Source organism: Astatotilapia calliptera, chromosome 18 (assembly GCF_900246225.1).
Source record: "Astatotilapia calliptera chromosome 18, fAstCal1.2, whole genome shotgun sequence".
NCBI lineage: Eukaryota > Metazoa > Chordata > Actinopteri > Cichliformes > Cichlidae > Astatotilapia > Astatotilapia calliptera.
In genome coordinates, this window is record NC_039319.1 from 7,314,717 (window position 1) to 7,332,122 (window position 17,406).

Sequence of the window (17,406 nt, forward strand, 5' to 3'; positions counted from 1 at the left end):
TCTTTAAACGTCAAAATTGATCATTAGATTTTTTTATGACACAACAGTGGTGAGTGTTCCCACCTTCTGCTCTTGTAACTTAACGCGATCTTTCTGAAGAGCAAAGTAAAGCTACCGGAAATGTACAACCCTACATCCGGTCTCAAACCAGGAAGTTAGCATTTTCTCGTGCACAGGCTCAATTAAGGTGATTACTGGTAGACAGTAGCTTGAAACTGGTTGCAATGATGTATGCAGCTTGTCTGCAAAATGTTGCAAGCAGTAGTGAGATTGACAACAATATCCAGAAATGGTGAAAGCTCACCTTCAAAGTAAACATGGCACCTTTTAATTGATTGCAGCAGTATGTTAGAGCTTTTACTTTGGGTGCAAACCTTCACCATTTTGGTTTGAATTGCACTTTTTTACAACTGCTTTGGAAGTAAATAGCATTGCAGACAAGTCTGTGTCTCCTATCCAAACTGCAGGTGCAATCACAAGGAGGTTTTAATTGCTGTACTGCCCTCCTTGCGGCCAACTTCATCTATCAACAAGCAAGCAGTGTTTTTCTCTAGTGACGGGAGGTTGCCAGTAGGTCACCAGCCTTGGCCTAACTAAAGTACTGTATTCACTACCTTCCAGAGCCAAAATAAAAACAAGATAGGGAATATAGTGGACCAAAATCAACTGTTTCAAGTTATTCTGTATTTTGGGTGCAAGTATGGATTGGCAAACAGATATGTTCACAATGTGAAGTTTATTACTTGATTTCATCCTGCTGATGTTTTTAGCTTCTGGCATTCAACCCAAGGGGTCAGGAAAACGCTTTTTTAAATAACTACAATTACGTAAAGCATTGGACATGCACATACAAATGATTGCTTGTTTCTGAATTTCATGTTTGCAGCACCTCCTTATAATAAATTAGAGATGGCACGATACCACTTTTTAATGTCCGATACCGATTCCGATATTATAAATTTGGATATCTGCCGATACCGATATGAATCCGATATAGCGTATTTTGTAATCAATACAACTGTTTTTTATAAATATCATGCCGCATTTATAAGTTCATACTTAAGTTTTAAAAAACAAGAGATTGAAGCTATTCTGTTATACCTGTATGCAAAAAATACACTCCACCCAAAACATTTTCTAGTTCAGCAACACTGATCAATCTAATAAATTTAAACCTACACCATCCTCCCTGATATAAGATATATATCTCGATATATCTTTTTTTAAAGCCATAAAGTAAGAACAAAAAGAGAGTTCTTAGTCAAAGCTGTGTCCCAGATGTCACACAGGCACTTTTATTAACATAGAGCAGATGTACATAAAATTTACTCAAAAATAAATTATGAGCATTTATTAAATAATAATGCTCCATAAATAAAAGAAAACAATGTTGTTTTTGTGCATAACAAAAAGCTCACAAATGTGCAGTCAAAATGTAAACTAAAAGACGAGCACAATAACAAAGACAGATTTCACAGCTGCTCTGTTCCCAACTTGTACTGCGTGACTGACAGCCTGGAGTTTGTAATCCGCTTCGCAACCACGTCTCTTAACAGGTGCCATTTATGGTCCTTATACACAGTAAGGTAATATTACGTTGAAGCACAGTACGTATCACTCCGCGAGGCTCAGCCGTAATGCTCCGACAATCCATCAAGCGCTGCAGCTCCGTAGCTTACTAAAGTCGTACTAAAACATTTTTTGACAGATTACTGAGCGCCGTGTTCCACATAAAATCGGTTCGCGGCCATCAAGCACAACCAGAATTCATACATAAGGCGCGCTGTCAACTTTTGAGAAAATGAAAGGATTTTAGTCCGTGCAGCCCCTCTGGGCTGCATGGCGTTAGCGTGGTTAGCTCGTTAGCGTGGTTAGCTAGCTAACACGTTGACGCCGTCCAGCCCCACGCACGGGGCGATGCGCAGTAACTCGTTAACGGAGATTTGCCGTGTCCATCTTGTCGCTTCCTGCAGGTGAAGCGATGGGGGAGGAGGGGGAGTTGTGTTCAGTGAAGGAGAGGCCAGGCCGAGTAACGTTGCGTAAAGACGAAAGTGGACGAAAGAAAGGCAAACTTGCGGCTCCGCAAGTATAATTATAACGTAACATAGACTATATCGATATAAAGGATATGGTCACATCTTATAGCTCGTATAAAAATATATCGATATTTTTTAAAAACTCGATATATCGCCCAGCTCTATCCTCCCTATTCTGGTATTTTAAAGAGTACTTACCTTCCTAACTAATAGGGTTGCCAACTCCCAGCAAAAATATTAGGGAGCCACCCCCCGCCCTTAATCGATGTAATCAACTTTAATTTAATGCAAGTGTAAAACAAATGCACAGAAATCAATTATTTTTCTACAATAATTAAATAGATTCAACATCTTGCTTCAACAGAATTGCAGACTGCACAGATGGTACCTTCCCAAAGGAAAAAAGTACTATGGATTTCTATACATTTAATCAGATGACCACTTTTGTTGTAAGATTCAGATAATTATTTATTCAAAGTTTTTAAATGACATAACAAAGAAAAGTATTTCTTTCAGGGATGAACTTACACACTTGCTTTACTTCTCTGGGATAGTTTTCGCTGAGATGAAATGCCGCGGTTAGGAAGCATGTAGCGAGGCTCCAAATGCTCCAACAGACCACCGACAGGTCTTGCAGACAACAGCCGCTCTATCACGTGACACATACTGCTCCGATGAGCTGGGTTACGCTAAGTAGCGCGTTTTGTGATGTGATTTTGTGATTCTTCGGGTCGGATCACATTTTTTATTTCTCTCTGATATCCAATCCAGTCATTTAGGTCAGTATCGGACCGATACCGATACGTAATATCGGATCGGTCCATCTCTATAATAAATACATGACAGTTAGTCATCTGCAGTGTACTGGCATCACTCCTTATCACAGCCACATGGCAATCTTCCTTTTTGGATTACATAAATGTTTAAACAAAACATATCTGCCATATGGCCTGGTTTGCAACCTCAACCTAGTCTGATTTTCCAGGGTTGCTTTCCAGACCAATGTCAGCAATCATAGGTAAACCCCAGCTGAACAGCTCAGCAGGTGAGCCAAGAGATAAACATTATGCTGCAGCCATAACAGTAAACAGTTTATGACATATGCGTGAAATTTTGAAGTAATCAGTGTATGAATTCTTAAGTTATGACAAAAAAAAAAATTGTGCCTTTTATCGAAAAATTGTAAACGTTTTTCGTTGAACCAAAATGATCACGTGTGCCAAACACAGACAACAGTTTACCCACTTCAATCTCGGCAGCTGTATAAGCTGTGCAACTGATTAAATGCAGTGCCACTATATAAGATGCTTCACAGTAAATGAGCAGTTCTTTTATTTTAGCTGAAAGTTGTTTCCAGCGACTGGCGCCTGTTCCACTCTGTAAGGGGAGCGAGAGGCCTACAAGGTTCTGTGAGAATAACAGCAAGCCAAAAAATGTTTAACCTTTACAAAATCTCACTATTCTGTTGGTATAAAACTCAAAAACATAATACACACGTTTTCTTTTGTATTGTATTCTACACTACTTTTACCTATACAAGTATTCATTGCCACTGGTTTGACTTCAGTCACCCACTCATCTTGTTTGGATGAGCAGTTCTTAAGAAAAGTGCAACGCACAATCTGTCCATTCTGCACAATCAAAAACAGAATGAGTCAGTTTATCCTTATTGTTCTCTTCTGAAACAGTAACGTAATGATTCCTGCATGTGGCATGTTCAGGGGAAATCTGTAAATATTACGTCCGAAAAAATAACCTGGGTTACTCTCTCTCCAGACGCACTCCCGCAGTGTCGTGGTCGCAGGAAGAACGGACAATTCGAAGAACAAGATTCCTCCTCCACAGCTGTCTCCAATGCACAAGCATAAAAATTCATTACTGAGGAGGCGGGAGACCAATATTGCACCCAAAGTAGCCTCTTCAAAATCTTTTTTTCATAATTTGAACAGATGGAAAGCGTGTGCTAGAACACCCATACCTCTACACTACAACTTTTCCTCCCCTGGAAGTTCATTACTTTACCACAAACGCTTCATCCACCTACACTTATATAGTACACCAGAGACAACAAGCTACTCAGAAGGATCTTAGGATTCAAATAAAGTGCATGATATTAGACTTCAGAGATTTACCCCTTGAACTTCACTGATAGTAGACTAGATATAGCAGTAAGAACTGGCTGACTTTCTGCAATAAGACTTGGTTGATGTCAGCGAGCGTCCACATAAATGAGGTACAAACCTCTAATGTGGATTTTTTCTTAATTGTTTTCTTTTCTGAGTAATACTGTCAGGAAGAGTAATAGCTGTCTTCATTCTTCATAATGGAAATACACACACACATAAAACAATTAACCAATAAAACCCCTCAAAAAGCAAAGCTAATTAAATCCAGTAATTAAAACAGGAGTCTCAAAATTTGAAGTAGCGCAGCGCTCATATTTAATAAAATAAATCAGAAGAAAGCAGGTCATGATATAAAACTTTTAGAGGGCACAATTAGAGACACAGCAGTTTTGAAACAAACCTCTAATTACATTACTGTTATTCAACGCAAGGCTTCACTGTTCTGCAGTTTCTTGCTTTGCATCAATTCTACCCACTCAGTATAGCAATACAAAATCTTTGGCTCCTTCAATGCTCAGTGCAAACCGCTCCATCGTCAGGTTGTGGACACATTTGTGGTTTTAGCTGAAATTCTGTTCTCGCAAGGTGAATTTTTAAGAGATTCACATGAGTAAACTCACCGCTCTAGTAAATGTTTCTTTGCTGTCTTAAAGATTTTGCAGGTCAACCTTCATAGTGCAGGTTGTTTCCCAGCAGGCAGCTAAAAGGATTCACTATAAGCTCTGATGTTCAACATGCTTCACACCGAGGCTGGTTAATATTGCTTTAAAATTCCATTTAAGCTTGACATCTTCTCTTAATAAAGATTAAAATATTAATTGATGTTATATAATATATACATTATATGCTATTATATATATTAATAAAATAAACAGTTTCTTTAAAACTTACTGGAGGAATTAATAGCCCCCAAATAGTATTTAACCTTCAGTATAGAGAACGTTATTTTTATTGTGTTCCTCCCATCAGCCCTAACCAGACACAGCAGTTTGGTCCCCTCCCTGAGCCTGGCAATCGGGAGTTCTCCTTCCCACTGTCACCAAGTGCTTGCTCAGAGAGTCATTTAATTGTTGTTTTCTTTCTGCTATTGTACGATCTTTACCTTGCAATAAAATGTATTGATGTGACTATTTGGCTGTCCATCCATCTTTTCTCTTCCACTTATCCTTATCTGGGTCACGGGGAGGTCGGGTGGCTGGAAAGCAACCCTATAGAAATTAATAAATAAAATGGAATTGATTTGCAAATTAACAAATGAATAGTCATCTACACATCACAATTTCTGTGCATGAAATAAAACTAAAAAGCATCGGCATCATAAATGAAATGTTATAATGTGTCAGTTTAATTATTAACTTTCTGCCACTGTACATATGTCCCCCTCTCAATCAGCAGTCTGTCAGAGTAGGACAGAACCATAGACAGTATAAAGTGTGGATGTAGTTACCATGACGTCACTGTGTGGTTTCTGAAAGACTTGAGATGTGTTTTCATTGTTGCCATTCTGTGTTTTGAAACTGGGACCTAATTGTGAAACTGCAAGCTAATGAGAACACCCCAGATAATCCTCCCTTCTGAAACTTAAAGTGGCCAGAATTCACATAATGGACTTAATCTTTTATTTTGTATGACCTAAGAAGACTGGCTGAACCTGAACACTCTTTAGAAAAGTGCTTACTGAAGTTAACTCCGTGGGCGGGTTTCCTACAGAAAATCATGGGTATTGTCCCCTGATCGCTATTAAAACGTCTACAGGTTTACACTGGCTTCACTTTTCATGTCCAACTTTTGTACAGCCTATAGTTAGGACCTTCTTCCAGACAGTAGGAGGTGTATGAGAGTAACTTTCCACATTCTGCATGTATATCTCTGTGTTCAACACAACAAAATGGAGCAAAAACATGTTTCAAACAGGAATAGTGGTGCACTGACAGCACATTGTTAACCCAATTCAAGCACCAATGGCAGCTGACAAATTCTACAAATTCTACAGATTCTATGTTTCTATATTCTAATTTTCAATTCCATTTGTACTCCTGCATTTAGAAAAAAGCACTTCTATCCACATCAAGATTTGCTAACAGTTTGTTTAAAACCTGCAGGGTTTTATTCTCATTACCTCATTCTGACACCTAAAACTGACCTGAGGCTCGAGGCTCCAGCCGATAAACAGTTACTCACTGTTTTTGGAGCTTAAATGGATATTTTAGTTTTTATTTTTGTCATATAGCAGCTGCTGAACATACATTGACTCTTTTATGTTTTCATATTGGAAGGCGATTAAATGCACACTGGCTTTACGGCCCTGCGGGTAGCTGCTTCACACACCAACTTCCCTGAATCTCATCAGCTCAACTCCAGTGACAAAGCAGCTCGCTGCTTCGGCTAACAAGTCATCCGAGCGCCGTCGGTTGTTAAAATATGTATCTCTACTTTGTTGTCATTTAGTGCCACCTCCATAATGAACAGTGAACTGTCTCCGTGGAGAATTGAGATGTGAGGCTCAGGCTAAGAACTTGCAGCTGGGATCCCTCCATCTCTGCAGTCTTAACTTATTATGCTGCTGTGGTTTATGGTCCGTGCATGATGAGTGTGCTGCTGGGTCACGCTGAGCGAGATAATCACAGACAGAGACAGATACAGAGAGAGAGAGAGAAAGAGCCTAGCCAAGGAAAAGAACCACAAAGCAAAAAATAATGAAAACTGAGAGAGATCGACAGAAACACTGACTGTAACAGTGGCAGTTATTTTTTTAAATATTCATGCAATACTGGCAGGCCACTGCCATGGCACGACTTGTATGTATTTTCTAAGCTTTAAGTATGTGTTAGTAAACAGCCTTATCATTTAAAAGCTTCCATAAATCACTGATTTTTCCTGTCACTGAACATGTGAGACTCACTTTAAAAGCTAATTCAAGGCAAACGGACAAATCCTGAGATGGAGATCCATGATGCAGTTAGCTAAGCAGCTGTTCTAGGGAGTAAATTTCACTCTTAGTCAAACATGAAGAGAAATGTTCAGACTACGGGTTTTGAACCTGTGGCTCTGAGCCTCACGCAGCTATTTGTCAGTCTCCAGTGGTGATCACCGCAGCTTTGACAAAAAATAAAAAGCTGCTGTTGGCTGCTCCCTTGTCACAGAGGGTAGCGCCGCATGTTTCATCTGGCAGATTTTTTACGCTGGGTGCTCTTCCTGACAGAGATGGATAATGTTTTTCTTTAACAGTTAATTATCATTGCTGCCAGTGATTCTTTACATTCTAATTGTAACATGTATGCAATAAGCAGTAATAGCTCCTGCACGCTGTCATTGACAATGATGCTAATTTCTTCTTTCCCAGCTTTTACTGTGGGTACACCTCCTCGCACATAAATACGTACATGTGGAGCTGACAAGACGCAGCTGCATTGCTGTTTGTTCATTCATTTGATGACAATATGTTATGTTATTTTAAGTGCAATAGCTAAAAGCTTCTCAAAAAGTGTTAAAGCAAAGAGGGCAGAGCTGAATAACATGTCGACACCTTCCACTGTTCATGCGTCACTTGTGCTTCTCGTACAAGTAAACTGCAAATGTGTGATGGTCTCATTCTGACGAGAAAATCAAGCTGCCATCACAAGTTTTGCCAGATTTTTTTGATAAAATAGTTCCTTGTTGTTGTTTTGTTGTGAGAAAAGAAAAGCAACATTTGAAAGATTTGCTTTTTCAATCAGAGCTCCGTTATAAGGGGTGTTTTGCAGCCACATCACAAATTAAGTGTTTGAGTTGTTTCAACCAACAACAACTACAAATAGAGACATCTTATTCAAATGTGGGATTGTTGTGGGAGGCCAAGCGCTCTGTTGCTAATAAACCCTCAGATAAGCATTGCCAACAGCATTTACAGATACGCAGCACACCAGAATAGACTTTTTCACTTCTACTATCTTTGTCTCAGGATTACAATTGCACATATTACGTGTTAGACTGCAAATCTTCTGGATTTCCCTGTTAGCTTTCTTGCACGTGCAAAGGTGGCACAAATGGCTTGTCTGTTATTCCTGTGATACCGATGGCAGGCGACTCCACATACAGCTCCACACACCTTCAAGCTGAGCTGGAAAATGTGCAGAAACACATCTATAAGGGAAGCAAGGTCTCTCAGAAAAAAAAGATTTTGGGTCATAAAGTATTAACAAACTGTTTTCAGCTTCACGTGGAAGGACTCAGTGAGCAGGGAGGACACATGCAGAGCGGGAAAGATGAAGAAATGCGGAGGCATGAATTGGAAGAACAGTGATGGCGCAGTGAGACATCCTCTTTGATCCAGGTGTAGAGAAGAGATTTGGGTAGAGGAGGACAAAGAGAAAGACACTCGAAAGGAAAACAAATAGAGACGCATCTCTTCAGTAGGACAAAGGGAGTGGAGAGACACTGGCAGGAAACAAAAGGAAGGCTAAAAGAAAAACGCAACAGGCAGAGAGACAAGTCGGACAAGGAGGAACGGATGGAGAGTTCGCACCACATCTGAGTCAGAAGCAGCAGGAAAGCGAGGAAACAACTGAAGGAGAAACACAGCAGGTGGAAAAAGAGAGAGAGCCTGATATTTTGGTGAAGCTCTAGATGTTTTATTCAAGGAGGAAGGATGGAAACTACAAAGCCATCTACTCTAACTGCTTACACACGGCTTTGTCTACACTCTTTCCACAACACCATTTATCCATCATCTGTCTGCAGAGTGTGTCTCTTTCCTTACCTCATTACTGTTAGACAACAAAATCACACACAAACTGAAAGAGACTTTTTATGCGCCTTGTTGCTCCTGGTAGTCTACAAAGGGTGAAACATTAGGATTCTCTCTTTGCTTTTATGTTTAACTTGGTATTTCCACTCAATGATGTTTCAAATTATATAGAGACAAATAAGTTTCACAGAACTGTTTCTACTACTGTGTCTCAGAAATCCTAAACCTACAAATATGCAAATATCCATTTCAGAAGATGAGATATTTCATTATTTCACTTTGCACTTGTCTAAGTGGCTCACTCATATATCCTATACTGGGGTCTCAGTGCAGCCCATCACAGTCCAGCCTCTCTCCTTCCCTTAAGCAAAGAAAATTCACTTAACAGGGGAGAAGATGAGGACTAGCTGCTCCTTGTAAACAGAAGGTTTGAGATGACCATATATATGATATCGGCTCTCTAAAACAGCACACAACCCCCCCCTTCAGCGGATGAAAAGTGAATCCAGCCTTCTGGTGTCAAAGTGCCCATATATCATTCTGCACAGTGAAGCTCAAACATCCAAATGCATTAATAAGCACAACACTTCATGTATTTTCATGACTGCGCCCTTCTATCAAGTGGAAATATTCAGGATGTCTAGTGCATGCTTGCAACACTCAGCCTGACAAATGTGGTGTCTTTGGAAACTTTGAGGTCTCCACTTGAATTTCAAATAAAGCTCTGCGAGTGTGAGCAATGTTTGGCTGCACAGCAAGAGTTTCTAATGACTGTGGGATTCAGGGGGTCAGTGACTGTAAATATGGACGCGAGAGGAAAAGGGAACACGAAAAAGAAAAGTGGAGGACTTGCAGAGTAAAAGAGCTATGGAGAAGAAAGTGAAGATAACAATATTTTACACAAATCACGTCTTTAAGAGTGTAAGGTAGGAAAGCTATGAAATAAGAAATGAAAAGAAATCACTGAGCTGCGAGAAAAGAGAACAAGACAGGAGGGCGGGAGAGTCATTTTGCCATCTGTTTCCAATGTGTACAAGCGTATGGCATCTCCCTCTCTGCTCCTTTTGTCCATCTCTCTCCCCTTCGCCTCTTCTTTCGGGCAGAGGAAGATAACAGCAACGCCCAGCTTCACATTCCCACAATGACACATAACTAGAGACCTGGAGACTCACTAATGCTCAACTCAGACATGATTCAGTGATGAAAAGTGACATTTCTTCACCTAAGACGCAACCCAGCATCCTCTCAGTCCCAAGCCCACATCTACTGTACAAGCTGCATCTACACACACACACACACAGCTTCACCCACACTCTTGTACTCCGGGCAGGCTCAACATGCTTTGCCAAGCACAAAATTAACCAGAAAGCAAACACATAACCTTGCTGTATGGAGTGGATGAACTCGATTCAGTGGTTATCATAAAGGCTTCAGCCTACAGAGGTTTGAACACACAGCTGAGACCTTTTACTGACAAACACTGAGCTCTGTGAAACCTTCTGGGCTGCAGCATCCTAAATACAAAGGTTTTCAGGAGGCACTGTGAGTCTGAGAATCAGGAATCTTTGGAAAGATGTAATACAAGGGGCTTAATCACAAGGGGAATGTTTTCTAGAGAAGTTGACTTGTGCAGGAGGCTTAAATGTTGCTCTAATAAAAAGGGCAAAAATATCTTTAAAAACAATCTACTTCTTTAATTTCCTCTGATTGGCAACGAAGACGCGCTGAAAGCTGATGAAGAAGAAGAAAGCTCTTTATAAAGCTCGAATGTTAATTTAAAAAGTAACAAAAACATATCGGTCCCCCGTGTTTCTATCGCTCTAATCAGATGAATGGTGTCGTGTTTTAAGCAGACTCCCCGCACTTGCTGCGCTACCTGCGGGAAAAGTAAAAAACGCACAGCCGGCTCACCTTCTCCGGTCGTCCCGTATGCGCAGGAGAGAAGCAGGGCGACCTGAGCGATAATCCCAGCAACTCTTTTAGTTCCCAGATCCATGGTGAAGCGGTGAGAGGCTGCAGAGAAGCCCGGCGGCTGCTGGAGGAGAGAGACGAACGAACTCTCCTCTCCAGCTCCAAGAGAGATCTCCTCAAACCAGAACTGAAGGGGAGGAAGGGAGGCAGTGAGGGAGAGTGAGAAAGAGAGAGAGAGCGAGTCGAGGGTCTTACTACACGTTCCCAGCGGCAGCTTCCGTGCGCCTCCCTCTCCTCTGAAAGCTCTTCTTCAGTCCATCGATGTTTAATAAGCACAGTTTCAAAAGCCCTGCGCCTTGCAAGATTGGGTCCTTCAGTTCCAATGGGGTAATAAATCCTGCCAGGCAGACTCGTTTCACGTGAAATGCACATCCACACACAAATCCACGCCTTACTCAACACTTCATTTTTATGGTGTGTGCATTTTAAATCTCACTAACTCGAATGCTTTTTATTTACAAAAAGTAAAGTAGTTGTGCAAGCGCCTAAATCTGTGTACATTTGGAGCAAGTTATATTCCCGTGTGGGCTTAAAACGTGCGCACAGCTGGGGAACAAACATTTAACACAGTCACATTAGTTTAACAATAAATATAAACAAGCAATACAAAAAGTGCATAAGAATGAAGGCGATGTGTAATAGCTAATAAAAAAAAAAGGCTGTCATTACAACGTTCAGCTGTAAAATCTCATATAAAGCTGTATTTACATTTCTTGGGGAGAAATGAGGGGCAACATGTGTACAACTCCAGGAAGTACTGCCAAGACCCAGGCTAACCGAATCAGCTAGTGACTGTGCTTTACATTTGCTACCACACAAAGAGCTGAGCATCATCAATCTTCTCACCCAGCTCTGTAAGTAATCAAACAAGCATATTTTCCACAATCTTTGATTATCTCGTTGTTTTAAGTTGATTTTTTCAATTGTCACCAAGACATGACAAGTGTTTGCATTAGCATCTCATTACTGTCTTGAAAATGTATTCCACAAGTGCCCTGTACTTGGCTGTCTGGGGAACATTGGTGCTCATCTCTTTGAGATGCTGCAGATACATTAGAAGAACAGGTGGCACCCAGCGAAGGTGAGTCTGCAAAAGGAAAATTGTGGTATAAGCATACTTAATGTATTTGTGAGACAAGTTCACCAAACTAAAGCATGCTCTGCTTTGTTCTCCTTTTTAAGTCAGATGGAAACCATCATTTATAACATGATCCTTATTTTAAATAAGCTTTGTGACTGAGACACTTCTGTGGCCATAGATCAGTGAGCAAAGGGTTGCTTTCCCATAGACCTCTATAAAATCTGACTTGTTTTTAAACCCGAAGACGTGCCCCCTTCTGGCAACTGGAAAAAATAATGCAGGTTTTAGGCACATATGTGCTAGCTTCCCTTTTCAAATGCAGAAGCTACAGTGTCCATCTTTATTTTAAACTGAAGAAGAATATCAGCCTGTGTGTGGTTTTTTTTTTTTAAATGACATTGTGCTACAGAGGGTACTCTGGATACATGGTCAGTGATTGTTGGGTTGTCAGTTGGGTTTTCATCAAACCAGGCAACAGTCGGGCACCATGTTGTGGAAACTCCTGTTCTGGAATAGCTAATATGGATATCTCCCAATTTGAATTTAAACAATAACAATGTTCTCTTTGAGCAAAATGGCAGCTGTCAAGTATTTCCCCTCTATCCACGACAAAACAGACAACAAGAAAACCTGGCCTTTTTTTGACCCTGCGCCAAACCAGAAAAACTCTTTGCCCATCGGTTCCAGAAACGACTGCTCTGCTAACAACTTGAATGATGGTGCTGATCAGCAGCTCGAAGCTCCGGCAGCCTGGAAGACATCAAACATTTTGCCGGTGCCTGATTACCAGCCTCTGGATGTTTTCAGTGCGGCAGAAGAAGATCCTACTGTAGCGTCATGGAGCGAGGCGGATGATATCTGTGAGCTCTGCATCAGGCTCAAGGAAATTGAGCTATGCAACATGATAGGAGAGACAACGAGCAACCAGGAGAGTGAGTGTGATAGCAATTACCTGTGATGTTATTAGACAACTTAATAGCTCACTTTAGAGCCACGGGAGTTAACACAGTTGGTTATTCTGCAGTTTTGATGAGTATCATCATTAGTATAACTAAACTAAATTAGTATCATTTAGTCGTCTGAAACTGATAAAGGAAAAGAGCAGAAGAGATATATGAAAAGAAGTGAAGCTGTGAAAACAATTGTAATATATTGTGAACAAAACATTCTGTTAGTGCTAAAAAGTTTTCAGATCCTACATAATATGACTGTCAAAGTACTACACATCACACGTCAGAGTCCTGCACTAAAACTGCTGCAAGTTAATGTTTTTAAATATGATAATAAATGGTTTAAAATAGTAAAAATGAAAAATGCTCAATTTAAACAATATTTTTAAATGTGAAGTTCACCTGTATTTTTCATAGATGAGACCTAGATTAGATCAGTTCAATTTAAAGTCTGCCAAATGGCTTATAAATTAATTGACTTGTCACTTTAGTTTTACATGTATTTATTCTCAAGTGGTTTTAAATAATAACAGAAATATTTAAGGTCTGTTAAATGTAGGGGGGTTTAAAAATGCATTTATTTCACAGTGAAATGTAGAAGCTTGGATTAAGTGAAAATATATAATATAATATAAAGAATTTTATCCCCTCTAATGCTTATTTAAGTGAAATTCTTGCAGTATGTGATGCATTACGGTCTCTCTCTCTCTTTCAGAAAAGTTTCTGAGGAACATTGGGTATTACTGGGTCAAGCAGAAGAGGAGAAAAAGGAAGTAAAAATCTCAGAAAGACAAAAACATTAAAATGAACTGCAATGACAAGCAATTACGCTTTTGAGCTGAAATGTTTTTCTGTTTGTGTGGGTTCTCAGTTTAGCCACTTGACTGCTTTTGCTACTATGTGCATCTTTGTCCATCAGTTTTTATCATTATACACTAAAACACTGTGTAAACACTGGAAACCTGCAAAACCACAAAAATTGTAGTATCACACTGAGGGAAAGAGGAACGATATCTGCATTTAACAACTGCTGGTCATCACCCAGTAATGACTTAGCTTCCGAGGGCAGAGATGTGATTTCCTAAACTGGAAGTCTTGAAATATTGGACCCCAGGAGCTAAATTACAATTAAATCAGGATGGCTGATGGATTTCCGAACCCATCAGCTAGTCTAATGGTTTTATCAAGACATGTGAATGTGATATCAGAAGCAAGTTTTGTAACTTGGCAATGATCTTGAAACTTCCTATCTAGTAGAATGGGGAGACAGCTTTTATTTCAGTGGTCACTGCCACGTGAAATATAAAGTGTGGTGGACTTTAAAGAAAACTGCTTTAAAACTTCGCTTATTTTGGCCACCAAAAGTCTTTTCCCTCCACCAGTTATATTCCTACTGCACTGTTTCACAACATTACACCTTTATTTACTGCTCAAACCAGAGTGCTGACATTAAAAGTGTCTCGGCTTCTCCCACAAAAACAACAACTGGGATCAAATACCATGCTTATTTGCATGATGGATACAGCAAGCTGATAAAAATTAAAGAACACTACAGTTACCTACAGCTTAGTAATCATGTTTAAAGATGTAGAAATGTGCCAGTTGTAACGATCTGCTTTGCACATGTATCGGTGTAGCAAGAAAATTAGCCAATATGTTTCCCATTTGACGCTTGATTGGCTTTTTGGGGGGCAGGGGTGAGGCAACAGGCACTCAGAATTGTCCCATGGATTTTTATTCACGATTCTTTGAGCCATGTCTCCTCCTCATACACTGAAAAAAAGGCCATGTTGGATTTACTTGATTCAATAATGGACATTGGTTGCACACAAATGTTTTGCTTTGGGAGAAACTTAAACAACTGAGTTAAATCAACACAACTTTTTCATATTCAGTAAACCTGTGCATTTTGTGTTCATAAAACGCGATTGAAACATGTTCAGATGAAGTAAGTTGAGCTCCTGGAATATTTTAATTCTTCACAATTTTGTCATTTCATTTCAACACTATTCAATAACTTTTACCCCAATACTACTTGGTCACTTAAATACTACATGCTGTCTTCATATTACATAATGTTCAACAAAGTCTAGATCCTGGTTACCATAAAAATTTAATGGGTCTTCAACAACTACCATCCTTCTATCTTTATCCTGGTTGCAGGAGGGCTGGGAAATAACCCTGAAGTGATAGGTTACGGTGCAGGGTACACCCTGGACAGCTGAGCAGTCTATCACATAGAAACAAACAACCATTTACACTTACATTCACAGATAATTTAGAATCACCAGTTTACCCTAACTCTAATAACTGCATGACTTTTAACTGCGGGAGGAAACCAGAATACCCAGAGAGAAACCTGCAAACTAGCCAGAATGTGGATTTGAACACAGGACCTTCTTACTGTGAAGCAACAGCACTAACCACCATGCCAACAATCTAGGAAATGTAGGAAAGGTATGATTTCCTGTATTTGATGCAGAATTGTTTTGTTTTTGTAATAATACACAATAAATAGCAATAGCATGCAGGTGGTGCGTGTGTAGGTCTCTGCCTCTTATAACTCCAGTGATTTTCCTGCAGTTTGAAATCTTGTGCAATCTTGTGAATTTCATGAGTTCAGCAACTAACCACTCTTACTAGATTGTATCATGTCGTCTCAACAAGAACAAATTAAGTTGTTGAATTTCGTACAGATTCTTCATGATTTAATTACGTTCATAGAAACATGAAATTATTGTGTTCAAATTACAAGTTAGACTTTTTTAATGTAACAACCACCCAATTTACTTTTTTTGGTATACTAAAAAAAGTAGAGGTGGCTGCTCGACTTGACTGAGATGGATGCCTTCCTGAAACCACAATCTAAAGAGCGCGAGTCTGAAACCCGTGCAGTGTCGTGGGATTTAACATTGATATATTATTGACTTACTTCACTTGAACATGATATGACCAATTTAATCTAGCCTCTCTGCATATCATGTAGTTTCTACACTATGTAGTTACACTTAACTTTAAAGCATGAGGCAATTGTGTTAATTACACGCAAGATGCTTACGTAAATCCAAGAGCTGGCCAGTGTGCATTGTCTCAGATAAAGTATATCAACAGCTTGCGCTGTGCATGCCATTATAATCTGAAGTATCCGGGAGCTGCTGCTAATTCAAATGACAGAACAACAACGTTGCCAGGCCAGTCGCTGTAGGTGGCAATAGTTTGCTGTGCTCATGTGAAGTAAAGCTTGCATTGTGAGAGACAAAAGCATCTGATTGGCATATAAAGAAGAGGAGGCTATAAAGGTCCCCAGATAAGCACATTCAAAATCTACTTTGGTCTGCTACTTTTTTGTTGTATAAGGTTTTACAAACACACACACAGTTACACATACAAAATGCATGGAGTGCTCTGATGGCGCCCAGATTTTCTAGACACTAGGTTAAAATTTGCTCTACAGTTCGAAGCGAAATTTGTTCTTGGCTTTACTTAAGTCAAGAGTAAGGGGTGGGTTAAAGCAACCGTGATTCAACACACAGTAGTCGTTTGAGACCAATTTGTGTAACACAGAAGTGCCTGGGGATGAGGTTATAATGTTACATTCAACAGATCGGGTGCAGTGCAGAATATTGAGTGCATACATTTAGAGAGAGAAGCTTTCGGTTGCGTTCGGTCGATAATGCACGGTCAAGAAAAAGCCCTGAAAACAGAGAAGAGAGGGGAAGGCGTGCAGAGAGTCAGCAGGGGGATCTGATAATGAAAACCTACTGAGAGTATAGACAGCAGGGGAATGAGATGATAAAAAACCTGTTGAGAGCAAACACAGTGGGAGAATCAGATACAAACACTCAACATTAGCATCAGACACCTTGCTGGCCTGTGGACATACCGCACACAGAGAAAACAGCTGCTGCTTAATGTTTAAATCAGACCAGTGAGAGGTTTTCAAACTATGTCAATGTGAGACGTGCAGAAAATGCAGAGACAGAAAACAGCAGGCTTTTGGTGGCAGAGGTCAAACTGAGAGTGACACACAGCAAGAAAGTTATAGTAGATTGATAAGGTGAGACAGAAAATCTAAAATAACATTTTAGAAGCAGGTAAAGGGATAATGAACGCACTTTTTTTTCTCTTTCAACTAGCTTTGAACATCAAAAAATACTCAAAGAGTAAAATATGGGGAAGGAAAGACAGACAAATCTTAGGTTTTGTAGAGTCTGAAAAGAAAAACAACAACTTCACAACACGGGTGTAGTTTCGACTTTGTGAAAGGAAGATTAGTTTTTGCCTTATCTGACAGGTTTGACAGAATCACTTGGCAGTTCTCAGTGAAAGCCTACAATGGGACACTGGGGAAAACCAATTTGCTTCTTTTCAAATAGAAAAACTTTCAAAGAATTGTGTGTAAAAAGTGACCAGATTTTCATTTACAGGTTAAAGAAAGAAAATAAGACTCTTTGTGTCCACTTGGTTTGGCACTAGTGAATACAGTACAGATGAAAGCAGAGCAAGGGAGTTAATT

General features: G+C 39.8%; 1 protein-coding gene across 1 annotated transcript in view; it reads right to left on the reverse strand.

Annotated features, from left to right (window-relative positions):
* LOC113011429 (contactin-associated protein-like 4) overlaps positions 1–11,100 on the reverse strand; it is a 152,533-nt gene extending 141,433 nt beyond the window's left edge. Inside the window, exon 1 of the mRNA XM_026151015.1 lies at positions 10,800–11,100. Within this exon, the coding sequence (XP_026006800.1) occupies positions 10,800–10,884 (85 nt within the window). The 5' untranslated portion in view covers positions 10,885–11,100. The remainder of the gene's footprint in view (positions 1–10,799) is intronic.
* Positions 11,101–17,406: the final 6,306 nt, after the last annotated feature.